This window comes from Styela clava, chromosome 3 (genome assembly GCF_964204865.1).
Source record: "Styela clava chromosome 3, kaStyClav1.hap1.2, whole genome shotgun sequence".
NCBI classification, from domain to species: Eukaryota; Metazoa; Chordata; class Ascidiacea; order Stolidobranchia; family Styelidae; genus Styela; species Styela clava.
In genome coordinates this window covers 9,245,924-9,268,211 of record NC_135252.1, presented here as the reverse complement: position 1 = coordinate 9,268,211, position 22,288 = coordinate 9,245,924, and the positions used below count along the sequence as shown (strand labels likewise).

General features: G+C 33.5%; 3 protein-coding genes across 7 annotated transcripts; 1 reads left to right on the top strand and 2 right to left on the bottom strand.

Moving 5' to 3' along the window:
• Positions 1-76: 76 nt before the first annotated feature.
• Positions 77-3,841, bottom strand: LOC120341918 (D-ribitol-5-phosphate cytidylyltransferase-like). Of its 4 annotated transcripts, none has more exons than XM_039410512.2 (9): positions 3,705-3,841; positions 2,882-3,019; positions 2,231-2,393; positions 1,771-1,920; positions 1,549-1,702; positions 1,406-1,474; positions 1,184-1,322; positions 583-737; positions 79-283 (listed from the first exon to the last, which is right to left on the bottom strand). In XM_039410512.2, exons 1-9 carry the CDS (start codon positions 3,839-3,841, stop codon positions 213-215), a joined length of 1,176 nt encoding a protein of 391 aa, XP_039266446.1. In that variant the 3' UTR covers positions 79-212. The 4 variants fall into 4 exon arrangements, with proteins under 4 accessions (XP_039266448.1, XP_039266446.1, XP_039266447.1 ...); XM_039410513.2 differs by having other exon boundaries at positions 80-283; positions 583-731; positions 1,184-1,323; positions 1,404-1,474; XM_039410514.2 differs by lacking the exon at positions 1,406-1,474 and having other exon boundaries at positions 77-283.
• Positions 3,842-3,891: 50 nt separating this feature from the next.
• On the bottom strand, positions 3,892-10,139 carry LOC120341935 (casein kinase II subunit beta). Its single transcript, XM_039410536.2, has 2 exons — positions 10,067-10,139; positions 3,892-5,117 (listed from the first exon to the last, which is right to left on the bottom strand). The coding sequence occupies exon 2, from the start codon at positions 5,055-5,057 to the stop codon at positions 4,410-4,412; it is 648 nt and encodes a 215-aa protein (XP_039266470.1). The 5' UTR covers positions 5,058-5,117; positions 10,067-10,139; the 3' UTR covers positions 3,892-4,409.
• A 286-nt stretch (positions 10,140-10,425) lies between these two features.
• On the top strand, positions 10,426-22,120 carry LOC120341911 (NGFI-A-binding protein 1-like). 2 transcript variants are annotated; one of them, XM_039410502.2, is made up of 14 exons: positions 10,426-10,703; positions 12,115-12,272; positions 12,874-13,041; positions 13,899-14,015; positions 14,480-14,590; positions 14,852-14,974; positions 16,522-16,643; positions 16,728-16,767; positions 17,278-17,397; positions 18,487-18,576; positions 19,012-19,066; positions 19,595-19,808; positions 19,880-19,944; positions 20,385-22,120. In XM_039410502.2, exons 1-14 carry the CDS (start codon positions 10,604-10,606, stop codon positions 20,528-20,530), a joined length of 1,629 nt encoding a protein of 542 aa, XP_039266436.2. In that variant the 5' UTR covers positions 10,426-10,603; the 3' UTR covers positions 20,531-22,120. The 2 variants fall into 2 exon arrangements, with proteins under 2 accessions (XP_039266436.2, XP_039266435.2); XM_039410501.2 differs by having other exon boundaries at positions 16,725-16,767.
• Positions 22,121-22,288: the final 168 nt, after the last annotated feature.

The window sequence follows — 22,288 nt, the reverse complement described above, 5'->3', positions numbered from 1 at the left end:
CACGCCAGGCATTCCTATTTGTGTTTAATGAGATGTTCAGATATAAAAATTGACCATCAAGTCGCATTTGACTCTACATACCTCTCAAAACTTAGTATAACTGTGGAGTTCAAATAACAGACATTTTATTGCAAAAATGTAGCAGGTTGAGTGCATATTCTGGTTAGTGTGGTATAATAGGAAGTAAAAAAATGTGCAATATTGTAGCATTCTTAGAAGTATAGAATTTGTCCAGGTGGCAGTTTTTCAACAGTTGTTTGAAGGGAAAGTAACTCCTCCATTCCTAAACATGAAAATTGTTAATATGTTAGTTCCAAGCATTTTGAATTGAACTGAAGGAAATATACATGGATTAACAAGGCGACAAGCTACCTTTTCTATCCCTACAGAGTGAACATTCATACACAACCTGCTTGCTATTATTTATTGTGTATACCAATGACAGTGGGGTATTTACTTCAAAAATACTAGTTACACCTTCTGCTATCAACCAATTATCTTACTACAATAACAATTTGCCAACAGCGTAAAGAAATATCAGATAGTTGGTTGACAGAGGCTTTTAAAATTGAAAAAGCTAACCTTTGTTTAATAGATCTTTTTTAACAACCAATTGTGTCAAGACATCAAATTTTAATAGCTGATGACAAGAATCCCAATACTTTAGTCTGGTGTTATCATCGACTGTGAGTGGTTCAGAATCAATAAGAAAGATGATGAGGTGGCAAGACCTGCAACCAAATTTGTGTATAATAACAATGTTAATGATGACTATATCATTATGCATTGGATATAAAGTAATTTTTCAATGAAAGAGATGAATTAGTACATCCATAAATTTCATTTCACTGGTCATCTACAAAAACGAGGACAATCTGATTCTAATCATTTGCCAATGGGGGTACAATATTAAAGCTGGTGAGTTGGTCTTCTTTAATATATAAAATTAACTGGAGTCGAACCAATTAAAGTCTTTTTCATATGGAATCAAAACTATTTATTTGAAGATCCAACACATCTGGATTAGACTCAATTTGAGTCGAACATTACCATTAACAAACATTCTTGGTTTGTGGACATATAAATAAATTTAGGAGTTTGACAAAAAAATTATTGGGCAAAGCGTTGAAATTTTCGTACCTTTTGCAAGGAGATTTCAAGAATTGCTGGAAGCAGTACCTACTTTTTGTGACTATGAAGTATATTTATAACATGTTCCATGTTGGGTAAAAGATCATCAATAATATTCAACAACCAAAATATTTGCATATTTTTCAAAATAAGTTCATCAACTTCCTTGATACAACAAACTGATATACCACCTTTGAAATACAGAATAAATAAAGATTAGACATTTTAAATCAAAAGTATCGACGTTATAACATCGCTTTATTTTATTTCTCACCAAAGGTTGAAGACACATTCTGCCTGAGGGCAATGTTATTTGGGAGAACGAGTAACATGTTTTCATAACCTGAAAAAATTTAAAGATGTCGAATCTTTTTCCAAACAACACCCTTCCAACAAATAACATTTACCAATATATACCATTTAATAATGCTTCAGCAGCAGCTATATCTCGTTGAAGTGTTATTTTCCATAATCTGTTTGAATCACCTTTTAATAATTTAGCGCACACCGATCCATATTTTTGAGCAATATGTAAACATTCAGTTCCATTTTCAAAATCATATTCAGAACACTGGAAGAAATTATATGAGGTATTTAGCTTCCTGAAAAGTCAGACATTAATTAACCAATTAAACATACCTTTTCATATGCCTGCAAAATTACTCCTAAATGAAAAGCCTGAGGCATTTCACTAGACCAGTATAACGATCTGTCTAGGCTTAGCTCAAGAACATCATCGGAATTCGGCTTTAGTACCGTTGAAACCAATGGCTTGACTAAACCTGCGGCCTGATAATAAATAATATACTAAAAGATTAGATTTCCTATTTTAATTGGAGTTTTTGGTTAGTATCATATGATAACGTGACACGTAGTTATGTATGATTTATCCATCCGATTTTGTGGGTATCCCATTATACTCATGGTTAAATGATATTTGACCTTTGCTTTAAGCAAACTTTCTTGTATATACGAACTATTGTTGTGATTATAATTTATATTTGTTCAAAACAGGCATATATCAAATAACACCATTTTTTTCTACTCTCAACGAAAAGAACATGAATGCGCGCTTCGACTCCATTCTCGAATTGCTGACCTTATGCTTTTTGGCTGCAATTATGATCCTTTCTATGTCATCAGTGTTAACAAATGGGCGAACTCCATCATGTATTATAACAATTTCATTTAGCCATTCTTCATGTGTACAATAATCCTTTGTCAACTTATTTTTGAGGCGCAACAGTCCCTGGAAAATGGATCTGCAATTCAATTATCATCAATCTTGTAATTTCGAATCAAAATATGAACTGAATGAGTTTGATAAATCGAACAGACCATCCTTATTTGATAATCTTATATTTAAATGGGAGAAACCATAGTATAGCAATAATTACCACCCAAGATCAATATTAACTAAGAAGTTTCTTATGTACGTGGTTTGGTTTAATAAAGTTGTGGAAATAACAAATTTAGAATTCAGTAAAATTAATATACTTTTCAAGTAGCAAATTAATTTTGGGTCTTACGATATTTTTGCAATAGAATTAATTGAGCTGTTTCTTTTGCGTCTTAGATATTCGGGCTGGTACACTGGCTGTGTGTGTTTAATTAAAGTGTTGTCCAAAGCGCAGGATTTCCAAATACCACTGGCATGTAATGGAACATATGGAATAACAAGTAACTCTAGAATAGATACTCTACATAAGATTAGCCATGTAGCATTGATACAAAATAATTTTCAACTGACTTATGTCTGGACTTCCCCCCAGAAGTGATTATAATTTTATTAGATTCAGTTCTCTGTCTTTGTAACACTTCTTTCATTTTCATCATGAGTTCCTCTGATTCTGGTGCAACAACAACAATATTCTTCACACAAGATACCCTATAAGTGGACCAGATGAGAAATATTAATTTCATCTCAAATAATACCTGTCTGCATTTGATCAATTTCATGTGTATACGATGATATTAATATTTAGCTGAAATTGATTCCATTATTAACTATATTTTGTCACAGAAATTTTTGAATACATATTGATCTTCAATTATTTAAATAATTCGTATGAATAGATTTGAATGCCTCATTATGTTGAACAAATTTGTTTTTATGAAAATGTAATTTACAAAAGTGAATTAACCAGTCGATTCATATGGAATTCTGGCAAGAACCTAGGTAACTAGTACTGATTAATAATGTCAAGTATGAAATTATCTATCTTTTGTGTGAAAATACCTTGTAAAAAGCAATTGAGGTATTTCAATGATCAGTTCACAAAAGCTACGAATAAGTTTTGCCACATGGTTCTGTGGTAGCGATCAACACATGAATTATGGGGTAGGAAATTACAATGTCATAGAACTGGGAATTAATTGAAGTCTATTTTGTACGATTTATCCGCCATTTGCTATAATATGGACTGGAGTGAAGTGTCGACAAGACAAGAGTCTTTCCAGTTTTCACACTAGTTTTACTGAACTCCATATTGATCTTCAATATATAGTATACAATTGTTTTCTTTGCTACTATAAACCAGTATAGTGCTCAATGCATTCAAATTGAAATTTACCTTCCAAACTTTTCAACCGTATGGGAGATGATCGCTTGACCCTTGATCTTATGGAACTGCTTTGGAATCACAGATTGAAAGCGTGTACCATTCCCAGCCGATGCAATGACAACATGACAATGTGAAGCAGTTGACATTACAAATTGAACAGATTTTGAGCTACCTTATGAAACCTTTATATTAGTAGCTAAACAACAAAGGAACAGTACTCAAATAGCCATATCATAATTTTATATATAATTCACAGACAATTACTGACAAATTACATCGCTATCATTGTAAGGTGTAATTATTCCACAAATTAACATAATACATACAGGTGTGCGCCTAACGTTAATTGATCTGAGGCAGGAAGGCTAATCCGGAATTGAAAAGTTTAAAAAGTACAATTGTCAACATTGTAAGCATAACACAATACAAGAATTCATTCCGTTAAAAAAATATTCATTACTGCGTGTTCTCATTATTGTAATAGTACAACCTGTAATTCTCTCGTTGAATAAAACCACTTTTTCATGTCTGCCGAATGGGGCTCACTGGGTTCAGACATACCATGCTCTATCTATCAAATTTTATAGAAAATTACTGTGTGACAAGCGACATGAAAAGTTAAAGGCTATACAGATGTTAACAATGACACCATGGAAACCATACTTGACATATAATACAAATAAACAGGGGTTTGTGAGACATAATATGTACAAATTAATGACGAAGTTTGGTTGGGTTTTTGAAAGTCTGTGCGGCTTGGTACTGCAACTGATAAGCCATGGCGTGAATCTTGAAGCCAAAGAGCCTGGGTGTGAATTGGTTTACTGGACGCTTTGGACGATATTCAGGGTGAACCATAAAAAGCATATGTGGGAATCCTGTTCCAAAGTAGGCACCATCTGTGTGGTGATGGCGCGAGGACTTCGGAGTATACACATCTAAACACTTGGGGCAGTAAAGCTTTACCATAGCCTCGCCTGGTACATCTGATAGTCCAATAGGCAACATTGGCTGATTTTCACAATACACTCTCGAACAATGACCAAAATCTCCTTGTTGATACTTTTCAAGCATCTGTGCAATTCCACGATTCGTCAAGATATATCTTGCATGAATCAAACCATACAACATTTCAGCAGCTTGTTCTATAAGATCTGATTGGTTTGGGTTGTCTTCCAAGTCATCATCAGGTTCCAAATCCAAGATCATATCAAGTGCTTGTCGATAATGTGGAACTTGTTCATTTAGACCAGTTAAATTGAATTTATCCTGTATGTAATCCTCATCTACTTCACAAAAAAACTCATTTCCTCTCAGTCCACAAAACCATGATATCCATGACACCTCTTCTGATGAACTCATGTTAGTCTTCAAAAATATCCCAGAATTACATAAGAATTACCAAGCTAAATTACACCTGATCTGTGATATAAAAATACCAAAAATGTTACTTCAAACGTTCTGATATCTGGTTGATGCTGACGGATTGAAAGACTACCATGAAATTGAGTTGATTTAAAGCAGGGGTGCACAACACGGGGCACGCGTGCCAAATTTGGCACGCCATACGCTCAAACGTGGCACGCGAATGGTTTTGTGAAAATAAAAATTGCATTTATGATATACATTAAAATATCACGTTTCTATCAAAATCAGCAGTTTTCAGGACATTAAATTGTTTCAATAAATAGATATTCGTTTTTATGAATTATTATTGGAATTTGTTTGATGTGTGTTTTGTTTTACGGGAGTTAATTTACAATACCAACGATTGTGCATGGCACGCGACAAGAATATTTTAAAAAATTTGGCACATATTCTCATTTGAGTTGTGCACCCCTGATCTAAAGCAAACACCATCACTGGAGTCTGAATTCTACTTCCAAATCTCCTGGAGTCGAAATTTCAGATTTTCAATGGTGATGAAATAATTTTAAAAGTTTTAAAAATGCACTTTTTTACAGCCAGAGGGTGGAGACAAACATTTCCAAAACCCAGAGTTTTGCCAAAATTTTTTCAATCTTTCTGAGATACTAACTTATTTAGCAGATATCGACAAGAGATTATGAAAAAGCATATAAAATAGCAACATATCAAATTAGAATACCAAACAATAATGAGCATATTTATCACAATTTTTATATACCAAATCAATAAAATCAAAATGGGAGGTTACCATGACATAATTAATTAATAATAATTACCACATAATCAAAGTTACAGAATCAAGTATAATAAAACAAAAAATATATAAAACAAATACTTTTAATTCGCTAAACCTGATAGAAGCCACACTAAAAAAAACCTAAGAGGCTAATTGATATAGTACGTAAACTGGAATACATTTATTATACTACTTTTGCATTTTATAATTGTTATAACAAGAATGATATACCTTCCCTAACTGTGGTTTGAATGAGGCCCCTGACTGCCATATATACAGAAAGTTTAATTTTTGAAGATTTGTAAGTAATATTGTTAATCGAGTGCAGATGTGTAACTAGACTTGAACATAGTCTACTGGTATTCTATATATTATAATGGCGAAAGTGTGTGGTTATGTAGACATAATATTACCATATTAATTGCATACAAAATTACCATACTGCTATCTATTATTATTAACAATTTCGTAAGATGCCTAATTTGGTTAGGAGAAAATTCGAGATTAAATTATTGGTTATATTGCATGTATAAATGTGACTACAAAACCATAAACAATCTGTGTGATCACTAAATAGAAATATCATTAGTTTACCATACTCAACGGCACTATGGTGTTTATTGTAAATAACTTATATTTCCAAAAATAGGTTTTAATTTAAAATAATACTCTCAGGTTGTTCGGACGCCATTCTGTTTTCGTGTACAAAAATAAAAGAAGGGGGAAATTTAAAAAAAAAAAATCAAATTGGGTATGTATGAGTGCACAACTATTCAATGACTTGGGCTACATTTAAAGTAAATCTTCCCGAAGTTTATATAAATTCAACAGACCTCCTGAAGTATGCGCACCAAGATGGCGCACAACCTGAACTCATGTTGCGTACCAGGGTTCAGGTTATGCGACATCTTGGTGCGCATACTTCAGAAGCACCAATTCAACTTTATATTTCATTTTTTCCTGTTACATTAAATACAGGACATTGTTTAAAAAATACACAAGTTTCTATTAGAAGGGAAGATTTAGCTACATATATGTTAACATTCAATTTTATAATCAGGTTACTGTATGTCTTTTTACTTCCCACATTACATTCCTCCACATTTTTATTACTCAATTGTATATTATACACCATATATTCTCGAATGTGGCACAGAAAAAAAAGATTTTATTAATCCAAACAATATTTTTGTCCTCTTAAAAATAGTCATTAAATGTTTAAAATGCAAATTTAAAAATATACCTTGAATCATATTGAGTCACATGGAACCTATAGTTGGCACATCCCGTTAATAAATTGTATACCCATGAAAATCTTAACGTAAATACAACTACACTATGAGATGAGCATTTCTCATTACCGGTTAATAGAATTATATTAATTGGACACAGTATTGTATCCAAAACCAAATCAATATTGGGGATATATAGTGATACAAGGATAATCCTAACAGTAAGGCATAAGCATTTTGTAATTGATGACATTATTTGGATTATAGGCAGCATAATGTTGTATGATCACCTCAAAATCAATATTATATCATTACAGTGAAGAAAAGAACAAAAGACTACAGCAAATGGAAACTTGGCTCAAGCAATCCAACCATCAAGAAAAAATGGAAAATGTGCTTATATATGGTTTGAGATTACTATGGAAATATTAACCCTTTCATTCAATACATGTTGGTAGCAGAATAACAAACACCGATTCAGTCTTCCATAAACATTCGCTGATAGCTACTGGTTATTTATAAAAATGGTCCTCGCTAAAATTCAAAGTGTTTGGCACTACTTCCTAAAAACCTTTATATGTTGTTTATTGTAAAGCATTCATTAGCTATTCTAAAATCATTATGTCATGCAACTATGGTTTGATTATGGAGAATATTCTCTCTAGAATCATTTCCAGCGGCCTTTATCATCACTTATCGAACTATTTTTTTGTATTTTCTGGTACACCAAGTAAAATTGGTGATATTCCCTTGAATAAAATGAACACAGCAGGTTTTATGGCAAGTAATTTGATTAATACTTGGCAGTACATTCTGTATATCAGTTTGTTTAAACTGGGAGAGCGGTACGACATCATTTGCTGACCAGTCTTCAATTCACACACAAATTGAAGACTCATACCAAAGATTACTTTACCGATACTATGGTTATACAGCTAATGATTCCTTATGTAATTTGATCATTAATACATTTTTTATTGGGCGAGTGGTTAATATTTATTATATTATATAACAAATGAGACAGTTCATCGTCAGTAATCAATTGCAGAGGGTTGGAAAGAAATGGCAACTTTACCTCTGTTGCATAATTCTATCACCCTCAATGTGACCATTCCCATATCCCCGACCCCGTGCCAATGGTATTATGAATCACATGAACGAAGTAAAGATTTAGTTAGATGCAAAATTGACATCCAGATAATATTATGATATCCTGTATCCGGCCTTGTAAACTAAAGTGTTGCCTACAGAATAACAGCGGGCCAAGGCAGCAGTGTAACATCACAATTTTACTGGGTGTGATATGGCCTAAGAATTTTTGAATATATCATTATAAAACGGTTCATTCCCTTTCAAATACCATTGTGCCTGTTGTACCTTTTCCCTTGTGTGATTTCAAAATATTTTAGTACTAAGCGATTTGACATAAAACAACCGATCCGTAATTCCTTAATGACTTCCATTACTAGCAGAGTTGGAATTGTAGACAACGGTCAATCCAGTTGGCCATAGCACACATTGTTTACACATTGTTTTGTGTTTTGTGCAGGTCAGTATGCAAGACCGTCGAAGATCATCAAGGCTCCTTGCCATTGCATTTAAGCTGTAAATAAACTGTCAGAATTGGTTGCGACAACATAACTATAGGAAAATTTTGTTCCATGATCCAACAATTTATAGCAGAATTATGAGTTTAGAGGACATGGGTTACATTATAGGGTGGCTTACCCGCTTTGCGGCCCCGACCTATTTGCGGCCATCAACTTCATCGATCTAATTAATGTCGAAAAAATTAGCGAACCGCAACGATATTTCTCACGCGTGATCGTCCTCTTGTCCCTCACAGCTCTGCGAAATTACACTAAAATGCGGCCACAAACAAAAAAGTTACGACCGAAAACCTGACCGAAGAAAAAAAACGGATTATTTTTTCTACTACCCATTTCCTATTGAAAAAACTTGAAAATCCATACAAATATAGGAGATAAAAAGATGAAACTTGGCAAGGGGGTAGAGTTGTGTTTCTTTTACCCATCTTTAATTTTTCGCGTTTCTACATTTAAAGGAGGGGGAATAGGGGGGTGCGCATTTCCAATACGTCGATAACATCTTTGTGGACCAATTTGCGACCACCGTGTTTTTGTCTGTTTGATTGCTTTGATGCGGTGCTTTGTATATAATTTGACAAGTTTTGTTCGAAATGACCGTGTTCTTAAAATATATGACGGTCAGAAATGCAATTAGAAGCCTAATTTTTTCACGCATGGCTGCGTATAGCTTATATATACAGAGAGAGGGAGAAAGAGTGATTCCACATGTTGGGACGAACATACCTTTAATTGTGATAAAAGATCTTTCTTTTCCGATTAAGAAATTAAGAAGAATTAAGCTTTGTATAGCTTAACCCCTGGTCGTAGAAAGTTACATGCCAATGCACCTACGGTGAAAAAATTAACGGGTTAGAAATATTGGTTTTTGTTTTATAGCCGTTTGAATGAAATCGTCCGCAGACTGGCTATACCACCCTATTCTGTACTGCGCTGTGATCTAGGCCTACCACAATATCGAAACCGGGCTCAATATAGAAAATGAATAAGAACCGTAGAAGACAAGGCAGTACAAATAGCACAAATTAAAGTATATTAAAATCAGCACGTGCGTTACCGGTATAACATTATCAGGTTATTGAGGTAGGTAATTAACCGTATATGATAATTCTCAGAAGAATAAAATCAAACTGATTCAGGAGCTATAGACATGCTGAGATACAATCAGAAGTTGATAATATAACTTCACCCATTTCCATATTTATATTACAGTCAGACAGTATTATTGAGATTTTCGATACAGCCATAGGAGTGGTTCAAATAAATATCTTAATGCTTGTTCAGGCTAAGCAAGAACTAGCCTACGACCCATTAAAATAATTACCAAGATCCTTTAAACAAAGCTATGTAGTTAATAAGCGGAATTACCTCGACGATCCCAGGAAACCACTTGAAACTCCAAGCCAAACAACGCAGAGTGATGGAAGTTCTGAAGTTGTGACCATGGTTTTGGCTCTTGCCTGCCATCTCTCGTTAATTTTTTTTTCATGTTACAGATCGCACTTCAAAACCATCACTCTATTAAGCTATTTTACAGTTTCAGACTAATTTTTAAAACCGATTACTTTACAATTTCATTTCTTATCAATGGGCGATCTAATTTAAAAGTTGTCTTTCTTTCTATCTGTCAAATGTTTTGCGATCGCATCGAGGACCCACGCGGGTTGTTTTGACGCCGACTTTTCTCTGTGATTCCCTTCTTCTCTTGATCGATCCGAGATGTCTCATCCGATCAAAGATGCGACGCAGTTTAGTTGTGCGTTCAGTCGCGCTTCGAGGGATTCCGATGGTTTTGCATTCGCTTTATTTATCTTAACTTTCCATTCAAACATCCACAAACCAGGAAGTTTAACTTGAGGTAGTAGGTTGCCGATTTGACTGCGTAGTTCCACAGGCTTTGTAATCATGAGTACTACAAAGCCTTCGACGCTAGGAGAGTTGCAATTGTTCAAAGTGTTGCAGCGAGCGAACCTGTTATCCTATTACGAAACATTTATTTCACAAGGTAAGTGAATATACAATTCATCAACTTTTGCCAGGCTGTTCTATATTTAAAAGTTTGTCATGTGTTTGCCCAGTTTGCGAACAACTTGCATTACTGCAGGTACCGTACTGTCGGACTGTACTGCATTATAAAATCACCTACTACTAATGTTAAACCTACAATTCTCACAATATACAAATATGGTCTAAAATATTCCCTACATGCAGACATGCTGCGCTTGAAATAAGTTCGCCGGACCCACCCGAGCTTCCAACTTTTTTTATAATGAAGATTATTTTTAATTTTTATGCTTACAGTCAACTTTTGGGGTCTGGTATAGACTAGTTTAGTTCCGCATGCACTTCTAGTTGGCCTGGCTCAATTATTTTTGCATATGTCAATCCGGGTCTAGTATAGTTGGTCCCGTAGTTTCCTACCTTACATACTCATAGCAGGCGTAGCACAACAATTTTTTCATGTGTCAATCCTAACCCCCACCTGACTATGCCACCCAAAAATTACGTCTCTACGACGTCACAGTGACGTAATAGAGACCTTCAAACTATACGAACTGTCATCCAAGACGCGCACGTCTGCGAACCCGAACTGCTATTTCTCTCGTTTTTTACGTCGCAACGATCTCAATATGAGAGAGATCGCTGACGTTAGTAAGTTCTTTATCGTCGGCGCCGATGCCATTTCGGACGATAGTATGTATATTTGACAAGCTCTATGACGTGATTGTGATGTCGTAGTGACGTAATTTTTGGATGGCATAGTCAGGTGGGGGTTAGGATTGATATGTCAAAAATCGTGATGCTACGCCCACTAGAAGTATGTTAGGTAAGAAACTACACGAGACCCGTATAGTTTATTACCACAAGTACTTCCAGTGGGCGTAGCATAACGATTTTTGCATATGTTATTCCTAACCCTCACCTGACTATGCCATCCAAAAATTACATCACTACTGCGTCACCATCATGTCATAGGGATTGCCAAAGTATGATTACGATCGCCCGGAATGGCATCTGCGCGGCCGATAAGAACTTGCTAAAGCCGGCGATCTCTCTCCTATCGTGATCGTTGCGACGAGAAAACGAGAGAAATAGCTTGCTCGATTTCGGGGTTATCGTCTGCGCGTTTTGGACGACCATCCGCATACTTCGGTGGGCCTTATTATTACGCCACTCTGACGTCGGAATGACGTAATTTTTCGGTGACGTAGTCAAGTGGGGGTTAGGATTGCCCACTGGAACTACTTGTGGTACTAAACTATACTAGACCCAACTTTATCTTTCCAATATTAACAATTAAATTTATCGCTGTAGATTCATCATGATCGCAAAACCACAATGAACATATAAATGGAATTCGATTTTGTGGAAAGTGCTTTTGTATTTCAACTAATTATTATCGACCACAAATCTAGGTGGCGATGATGTGCAGCAACTTTGTGAAGCTGGAGAAGAAGAATTTCTTGAAATTATGGCGTTGGTTGGAATGGCTTGCAAACCATTGCATGTTAGAAGATTACAAAAAGCACTTCAAGAATGGGTTACTCGGCCTGCTATGTTTCGAGGAACAAGTGTATGTTTCTTTGAACAATATTTTAAAATTTTTATGCTTCACATTTGTTATGAAATATTAGAAAGGCACAAGAATCCATTCGTTGTCACGAATAGCAACTGTTGGATTGGATTCTTGATCGTGATAAAAACAGCACGAACTCTGTTATTTTATATGTTATCTTTCTTTCTCGGCCATTTTCATATATAATGCTGAAGTTGGTAGCTGATTTTACAGTCCAATCTCAACCTATAACAGTTGCAATTTGCCAATTTATTAAATTAACTAGTTCACATTTCCTTATACCAGATGAAAAATTGAATTCATTCTATCTCTATCCCAAGCAGTTATTTTTTTTACAAGATTTTGCATCTTTAGTTATCTTGAAAATAGCCCAAGTCGTAAAATATGCGCTTAATAATATACTAATTGTGATCTGAAAATCCATATATGTAGATTTTATTTGTTTGATACAAAGTGTAAATTTGTTCTCCTTATCTATTTTAGTTAGGTTATTTCATATCTGTGCTTATATACACTACACATATCACAATCTTTGAATTCTTTAATATATAACTTCACATTTTTAGTATTATTAAAGTTATCTTGTTTTCTATGAAAGATCAATTATCTTCCTGCTCAAAGTATTCCATTAACATCACTTGGAATCGATGCTAGAGATCTTGCAGGAATGTCAATCACAATTCCTAATAAAGCCACCTCTCCCGGTTTTGCAAGAGAAACTAACGGTGCTCTCCCGGGACAAGATGAACTTTCAAACAGACCACTGGTAAAACTTTTTTAATTGCAGATTAATTCGTTAGATTGCTATAACTTTTTTGTTGATTGAGCCAAATTTTGTGAATATCTCTGTGATGTGATTATATTTGAAAAAGATCACCATTTTCATATGATCAATATTATTAGGTTTTTTGTCAATCCTTGTTGATATGTGCGTGTGTCAATTTTGCTAACACTTTTCTATAATTCTCGATGTCACAAAGAATTGCTTTCACTATTGCTATATTTGCATTATCAGAAATGAACCATACCACATTCAATCAATATTCTTAAAATTTCGATCCTCTATTTGGTATATATCATATTGCTTTAAAGAAAATGGCAATCATATTCAACAAAATGGACTGCTTATGCTTGCAGCTTTAGCCAAAAATTTATGGTTATTTTCAATATCTTAAATATTTAACATTCAGGAATTATAATACAGTTCAAATTCAAATTTTTTTGGCATTTGAGAAATTGTACAGATTTTTGTTGTGATTGGGATGAAGTAATTTTTGGTGAATATTGAGTATTAATAAGTTAAAATTAATGGGATAATTCGTGAATTCTATTAATGGTTGCTAGAAGTTAGTTTTATATCAATTGAGTTTTTACCTGGAATTTTTTAAATTTTACTATAGTCGATATATGTATATTCTCATATTATATCCAAAATATTTTGGTTGCCTATTTATACCAAAGAATGAATATTTTGACTTTAATATTTCTTATATAACTTATATTTCTTTTTTCTACATTGATATCGAGAACGTTTTATCGAAAGTAACATTGCATTTACGTTTCGAAATGTATAAACATTATTTTCCTGTTCTACTGTGAAATTGATCAATTTTTTATGTTAAGAGCGTTGGTGGATCTGCCATGACGTCACCTAAATCAATGAATGGATTCGGAAACGTGTTTAGAATAGACAACAATTCAAGGAAAGTTAATGGCACAGGAGATATTGATGATGCAGAGGTTTGTCATCTTGCCAATAGAATTGTATATGAAGTTAAAATAACAGTCAAACAAGAAGGGAAATATGAGTAGGAGCTCATCTTGTGAATTTATATAATATATATTTATAAATTTTTGTTCAAATTGTTGTAATATGTACATTGAATAAAATCATGTATGTGATATTTTACCTACGGTAGTTTTTGATATTCCTGAATAAAGGATTCAACCTAGTTAAATATAACTCAGTTGTAAATTCCTAGGATCTTTGTTATTTTTCGCAGCAATACTATAATAATTTGCATTTTAGGTGTCAGCACATGCTTTGATGAAAAAAATTGATAAAGATGATAATTTTTCAATAACCAAACTATTATATTACCATATAGCAACTTTACTTATGTCTGAGGATTGCTATTGATTTGTGTGTATGATATTGTCTGATCTTGTTTCATTTTGAAATCCTTTTCATAAAAATCTTCCAGATGAGTGATGCAGGCACTTTGTCAACCATACTGAATCATGCTGTGCATAAATATATTAAATCTGCCACAATTTCTTCATCGGAAAAGAAAGATCTTTTATCACAATTAAAGGTATGTTCGTCCCAACATGTGGAATCACTCTTTCTCTCTCTCTAATTTTAACTTTCTTTAATTTTAACTTTCTCAGGAAAAAACTTGATAAGAATTATCATTTTCTCAATTTCACCCTTTCAGCATTTTCATGTCTGATTTCAGATGTTTTGTTTTACTATTTGAAGAAAGTAATGAAAAGTGGTATAAATATTAATTAAATTTCATTTTTAATTCTGGACTAGATAAAAATAATATATATTAATTCTTCGTTATATTCAGGAGGATAGAAGTTGTCGAGATTTAGCGCATGCTATTGAAAACCATAATAAACCTAGAATGGAAGTATTAATCAGGGAATACATAAAGGGTACAAGGACGTCAGATAATATGTCTGAACATGAGGTAATTGCCATATCATAGAAAAAGGAATATTGATAGATCACTTGGGATTTTATGTCATAGAGATTATAGATTTTTTTTCGTGTATAGAATATTGCATATAGTTATACGCATTTGTTAAAAACAATCAAATATATCTTGTTGGACTTATCAATCTCTTTCAACTCATCTCAAAAATGATTAAATTTGACTACGTGTGATTTTTGTCAGATAAAATGCCGCTTTACTTTTATCTAGTAGATAACCCCGAAACATCTGAGAAGTACAAACTTGGATTTGACAAACGCGAAAGTATTACAGATAATCATTTCCTATTGTACACTTCTACACCTTGTTAAATCGAACAAAAATTAGGGAATACGTTACAAGACCTGAGGACAGTCCCTTGTGTCTCTAGTATTTCTTTCACATAGCATCCATGCTTTGTCAGTTGATTACCGGTATATGTTTGATAAAAATTCAGTTCATATTTCTTTTTATTGAATAAAATTGTCAAGAATTAAGATTCTTCATTATGAAAAAATATTAGTTGTATAATGTTCGTTTTGCATGGATAGCACTGGTGTCGAAGCCAAAATTTATATCATGAAAGTAGTGATTTTTTTGCAAAGACTGAAAATAATCACAAAATATGAACAATATTGACTGTGAATATTATTATTTTGAAGGTCTCAAAATTGAATTCTTTGGTCATGTCTTGTTGATATGTCATGTATGCATGAACTCTTGTCATTGCCATATCCAGATCTGCGTAATCTCAAGAGCATTAAGCTCAAAATACCTTTTACAGAGTAGTATACAAAAACACATGCTTCCCACACCGCCTTATAAATTAACTCTCATGAGACATGCCTAATTACGATGTTCACATTCTCTCGGGTATTGTGGCAAGATGAATATGGATATTTAAAGAACGAACTCAAGGGTACCTTGGTTTTTGTTTTATAAAGAACAATTCCCAACAGTACATCCAAATGGCAAGCAATATTGAATACACAGAATGTCATCAATATTTTATGACTTCATTACACACAGCTACCTCTGTTGCAGGATGCTCTATATTTCTTCCTACAGAAGCTTTTCTCTCTTGGGAGTTGTACCCGAGCAGATTCTTTATTTTCTTCTATATAATCCTTATAAAAATCTCTTGAGACAAATTTTTCCTTCTTTAAAATAAATCCACTATTTGTCACGCTGAAAGGTAGATGCGCTTATTTCCCTAGAGACGCTTGAATAGTCTTTTATTTATCAGATTGAAATATTTTTCATCTCTAGTTATGAATGTGATTGATTTCAATAATGACTGTAATTTTACTAAGTAATATCCATCACTAGTTTAAAAATAATGACAAGAAAAAGATTAATAATGGGAAAAACAATTCACCTCAAGCAGTGATGCCCAAAATGAATCGAATACATTTGAAACCTGTTATATTTATTATGCCAAATTTAGAATATTTTTATTCAAAAATTGTCATCTTGACTAATTGACAATCATGACTATTGACATCACAATTACTCCGACATATCTCTTAAATGTAAAATTTCAGATTCTCGTAACTGATGCCGCAGTCAAACTATGTCTAGCAGATAACAGATTTTTAATAAAGAAAAATGAGTTGATTGCAATAGCTGAAAAAGTGGCAGTGGAAGTTGAAAAAAAAGCACCAAGGTAAGCTACATCTTATCTCGAAACTTCAACATTATCAATTTTTGTTACAAAATTGTAACGATTTTATTTTTTATTTTCCAGTAGACGACGATCGTCAACACATCTGCATGGTAGCTGTAGTCAGGTATGTGCTTCATGTAACTTATATTTAGAATCAAGTTTACTTGTATGTTTACTTTGGCATCGTATTTTCCGAGCTTCTAAACTTGGTTGCTAGGTCTCTGGATGTCGACTGATCCATAAAGTTATATGAATTGAGTCGCATAAATTGTGCTTTATATGAAGCGTTTTTATGTCACAACTCTAAACAAAGCTTTGGATGAACGGTAACTAAAATGTAAGCGACTAATATCTCTGGAAAGATCAAAATCCAGTTTTTTATTACTTATCGAATTCATTGCACACTTGGTGAGCATGAAATTTGAACCATATGTATCAACCTGCCATGCTGACATAGTTAGGCTCAACGCTCTAATCACTGTAGTTGAAGTTCGAAAATTGAGCAATATGAAATTTTCTACCCGATTAGAAAATAGCAATATGAGGTGATTTATCTATAGTTTTTCTTAAAGCTTATTAGCAATATTTTTGGTGTTTATAATTTTTAATGTGATTTATTATTTCATTCATTTAGTCTAGAATACAAGAAGTCAACGACCGTCTTCAAAACATCAAATCACAAAGATCAAATTTGCATAAAACAATATCAGATGCACAAAATAATAAAAATGTCATTAAGGAAAATGATTGTCAGGTTTGTATACATATTTCTCTGAACTTCTTGATAGAACAACACAAGAGAATAGTTGCAATTATGTTAAATTTCATAGTAATATCAATTATACTGGAAATCCCAATGCAGGAGCGGTTATAAGTGGTGTTTCCTTCAGAATAGTTTAAATGAATTTTAGCCTTTCAATGGTAGATGGCAAATAAGGATTCAGGATATGTAAAGGCAAAGCTTTTTTCCAGGTTAGAGCAGTGGTGCAGCCAAAGAGATCAATTTGCTCATTTGGAAAGACCTGAAACAAAACATGAGTGGTAGACAGGTTTGGGCGTTATTTAATAAACAGGTATCAATATGCAGTGCTATACAGTATACACTCTAGCATGGGACCAATGCTCAAATATAATACGAGCCATTCTACTTTTCAGTAAAAACACTGATACTGTATATCTATTACCATACAGCACGCAGGGTAATCAATATAGTTTACGAAACATGTCGTGTATAGACCAAGCATTTGACAAGCAACCATATTTTTTCAGCATGCCTCACCATAGTTGTGTAAGAATTTAAGACTTCCTTATTAGTTGTAAATTGAGCATATGTATGTTTGTCATCTGTTTCCTGTCTCAAATATCGTTTTTGAATGCAGATAGTTGGAATCTCCCACAGTTTTGCTCTTGCTGGTATTTTTTAGGTTATTAGATGAAGTTAATTTTTATGTGCGGTTTGCAAGGTTGTTCTCATTTATTAGTTCAGGATGGTATTGAAATTACAGGCCATGCAAATAAAGGAAATAGCGGTATTCTATTAAGCAGTAAAGGTATACAAATGACCATCTGTGGTGCTTTATATAATTTGAATTTTGTGCTGTTTAGTGTGCTTCGTTGTACATATGTACATTGTCTATTCAGATTTGTTATGTTTGCTAGATTTATTTTATCAATTTTTCCAGCGAATTGTCTCTTTATCCCCTTTAATTTTCTTCTTCTAAATATGGTTTTTGATGTTTTGTAAGGTCGAGGAATAATGCAAATCTTAACCCATATTTGGTACCTCCCTATCAAACAAATTTATTTAACTAGTTAAAAAATGAAAGTACAATATTATTTTCAGAATATACTAGCAAAACTTGCAAAAGAAGAAATACTTTTATTACAAGAAAAAAACGAACTATCGGAGAAATTGCAAAATGAAAACAGAGAAGTATATTATTACATAACCTCCATGTTTTTTATTTTTTAAATATTTTTGCAAAAAAAGTTCAATCATGCCTAAATCACACTGAAACATAGTTAAGGTTGTGTGATAATGGTACAGCTTTAGGTTTATTTATTGGGGTAACCCTATAATGGCAGCAAAGCAGCATCATAAATGAGTTATCTTGGGATCTTGATTTTGTGAGAAATTGAGTATATTTACTGTTAGCCTTATTCTTATAGTTTTTATTTTTGAATGTCTGGTTTGATTACCTTGGAAAAGGGTTTGCTGTCACTGTATATATTTAATGCCAGAATAATATATATGATTCTATTCAAATCAAAATACCAAACAATCGTTGGTTTCCTGTGGTATACATTTACTGGATTATCTTATGCCTGATGGCAATTATATTTGTGTAATTTTCTATTTAAATTACAGCGATCTTCATCTTCGGTACAAATGGAATCAACTACGTTTTCATCAGAATTGGCAGGTTAATAGTTTATATGTTTTGTTTAGTCTCATGTTTATCTAAGCCAGTGGTGGCCAAATTACGACCCATCGAAGTGTCTTATCCGGCCCACTTGCGTCTGCTGAAACTATGACTATAGTTTTTATGGATATAAATTTCTGTTTAAAATATCAATGAAAATAATGTCATAATGACCCCTATTGTTACATTGTGCATATTATTATTATATAAACGAAAAAAAATTGAGTCAAGGTCATGAGTAACTACTTGATGGCAGTAAACTCACTCACGAGTGAGCATATAGTAAAATCTGGTATAATTTTCGTCAAGTGGAGTGCGGTTGAAGTAAAACTATCGGCTGAAGTCAATGAAAGGAAATGGGGATTGTATTGAGCAACAGTGCTGGGAAAAAATTGTCATAATTTGGTTCACTCTTTTGTGCTTGATAATGATCACATAGCAACATGATTAAGCACAAGTTGTCACTCGTATGTTATTACTATAGGCTTCAATGAAATGACGTAATCGCTTGAATTTCTTTATATTCAGATCTTGCTAAAGCTCACAATATATCTTTTGGTAATCTCCAATCTTTACCAAACTCTTCTACACAATGGTCACGACCAAATTCATCAAGCGATTCATCTTCTCAAAACAGTGTGAATGGTGACAAAAACTACGACGTCACAGGAATTGAAAAGCCGACACCTAGCCAGTCATCTGGTCTATCACCTCCACGAATTGTTTCAATCGATTTTAAAGGGTCAGTAATGGAAAAAGCATCAAATGGGATAAATAAGAACGAAATGGCTCAATTTTAATTTTTCCATTCAGATCAACTAGTGAATCAGAACGGCGACCACCAGAATTAATTCGAATAAAAACTGAGACTGAAAGTGGTAAGTACAAAATTTGGTGCTCCAGAAGTGTGTGTACCAATATGGAGGTATCTAATTTTGTTCACCTACGTTACATCAAGATGTGTAAAGGGAATGAAACGTATGGGCTAACACGGACAGTCCCCGAACTCGTAATAGAACTAAAATAAGAAAAATCAGAATGAAATTATGTCCTAACCCGCCCCTGGTACACACACTACGGGAGTACCAAAAATTTTACCTGATCGGAACAATATATTGATGCAATTGTTACTGAAATGAAAGGGATTAGAAATATTGTTTTGTGATTTGAGTCACAGAATTTTCTATCGGCAATTCCAAGCTTTTCGAAAACCTTAAAGCTTGGAATGATGCTTTGACCCTACTCCATTCAACAACTATTGATATTTTCCAAAGATGCTATTTCCAAACCTAGCTTTTCATTTTAATAATAATTTTAGAAAACGAATTTGAAGGATTATCAACTAAAAGCAATGTATCATCACGAACAAACAAGCGAAAACATACTGCAGAAGCTTCAAATGGCAGCAGTGTTAGTAAAAAATCGACCAGTTCTACAATAACTGTTGCAAATTTGAGTGAATAGCACAGTGGAAGCGTGGAGAAACTTTATAACATTTCTAAAGATGCCTGTGCTCAATTTTCTTTATCTATCAATATTTTGGATTTGATAAGTAGCTTCCTTTGTGTAAATGTAATATTTTGTTAAATTCTTATTTTTCCACCTCATTTTTTTTTCCACTCATTTATGTATGCATTGTGTTTTTGTTGCTTCTTGGTATGACAAAAGACTTGCGCTGGACGTATTCTTGCTTTAACCGTCATCACCACGTTTTGTAACGTATTGCTTTATTATGTTCATGTTGACTCTCACGGCAGACGAGTGTTGCATCTTCAATTTGGACACTAATCTAGTTCTATATATCCAATTTTTTGCACCTTATTGCTTTAGTCAAAAAATTTGATCTTATTGCCATTGTCTCTCTAAAATACATTGATTCAGTTAAATTAATATTGAGTTAATATCAGAAGTAAAAAAGGATTCGGTAATCTTTCCAGATTCTTTGACAATGATTGATCGTGATGGTAGACCAGCCACCGGGTTTGGTAAACTACACTGATGTGAGAAATCCAGCAACATTTGTTTTTCACATTATTTTTTTTCTTGGTTTTCGTATCTTGAAATCAGATTTGGTAATTAGCAGTGCTAATTATGACGATCGTAGTTATGTTGCTTAGTCAAATGAGTAAAACTTTTTGCAAAATCTTGTTTATTATCATTTCTAAATTATACTTTTTAGATTTTTCTCAAGTAGTTGTTTTGTCCAGTGGGATTTTAAATAAGTTTCTGGCTTGTGTCTGGTGATTTTTGGCTGGAGAAAAAGGGCAAAGAGATGCAAACTACAATTCTGACGCTTAATATATATTAGTAGAGATGGGCAATTCAGAATAATTTACTATTCTGGAATGCTTAAATCGGATCCAGCATTCCGAATCCCATTCAGTTTTTATGGTTATACATCAATAGGAATTCTACCACCCTATTTATTACTAGATTAAAATTTTCAAGAAGCAAAATTGTAAATGTTTTAGTGATTTTGTAGTTAATTGAAATGCGTGTATTGGATTTTATTTGATATCAAACAATAGTTACCCAGGGTGATATTTAATATTTTTTACAATATTCTATTTTTTCACCTAGATTTCAAATAAATTATGTAATCCCTAAATACTGATATGCCGAATTAGAGCCCATTGTACGCTTCAATAGTAAGCGGTAGGGTACAAAAATATATATCAAACGGCATTGATAACTAATATTGTCAGAGTGCACATTGTACTAAAGCACACTCGCTTAAAATTAATTAGATGCACGGCCATTACGTTGCTCGCGGCTCCAATAATTATTAGTATATGCTAATTGGATGGAACTCGCTGGCTGATATTAATCGTGTTTGATGTCTTCCGTTTTAACGTGTCCTTTGCGAGCAAGCATAGTCTAACAAGGACGATTCGACGCATGGTGCCGTAAAAACAGAAACCGAATTCCGTTATCGGATACAGTACTTTGGGGTATGAATCCCTCGTATTTTGAATTGCCCTTCCCTAGTTGTTACATGTGGGAGAATACATTTTGTTCATTGTATAACATCCAATAAACGATAAAACTGCGGTCTACCTTTTAGTGAAATTCACAAAAAAGTTACAACCATTGATCAAGGACTACGAACAATGGATGGGTGGAATTAACAACTCCACTAAATATTGACTGAATTCATGGGCTGCTGTCAGTATTCTAGCTTGGAGTAAGTAGGAGGTGGTACTACTGCAGATATTACATCAG

Excerpts from the sequence above, each read along its gene's own strand:
- LOC120341918 (XM_039410512.2), bottom strand. The coding sequence starts at position 3,841 with ATGTCAACTGCTTCACATTGTCATGTTGTCATTGCATCGGCTGGGAAT. Across the intron at positions 1,703-1,770 it reads TTTTGCAGGCATATGAAAAG|TGTTCTGAATATGATTTTGA; the intron begins GTATGTTTAATT and ends AATTTCTTCCAG. Across the intron at positions 738-1,183 it reads ATACTTCATAGTCACAAAAA|TTGCAGGTCTTGCCACCTCA; the intron begins GTAGGTACTGCT and ends ACACAAATTTGG.
- LOC120341935 (XM_039410536.2), bottom strand. The coding sequence starts at position 5,057 with ATGAGTTCATCAGAAGAGGTGTCATGGATATCATGGTTTTGTGGACTG.
- LOC120341911 (XM_039410501.2), top strand. The coding sequence starts at position 10,604 with ATGAGTACTACAAAGCCTTCGACGCTAGGAGAGTTGCAATTGTTCAAA. Across the intron at positions 16,768-17,277 it reads TGCATGGTAGCTGTAGTCAG|TCTAGAATACAAGAAGTCAA; the intron begins GTATGTGCTTCA and ends TCATTCATTTAG. Across the intron at positions 19,067-19,594 it reads GTTTTCATCAGAATTGGCAG|ATCTTGCTAAAGCTCACAAT; the intron begins GTTAATAGTTTA and ends CTTTATATTCAG.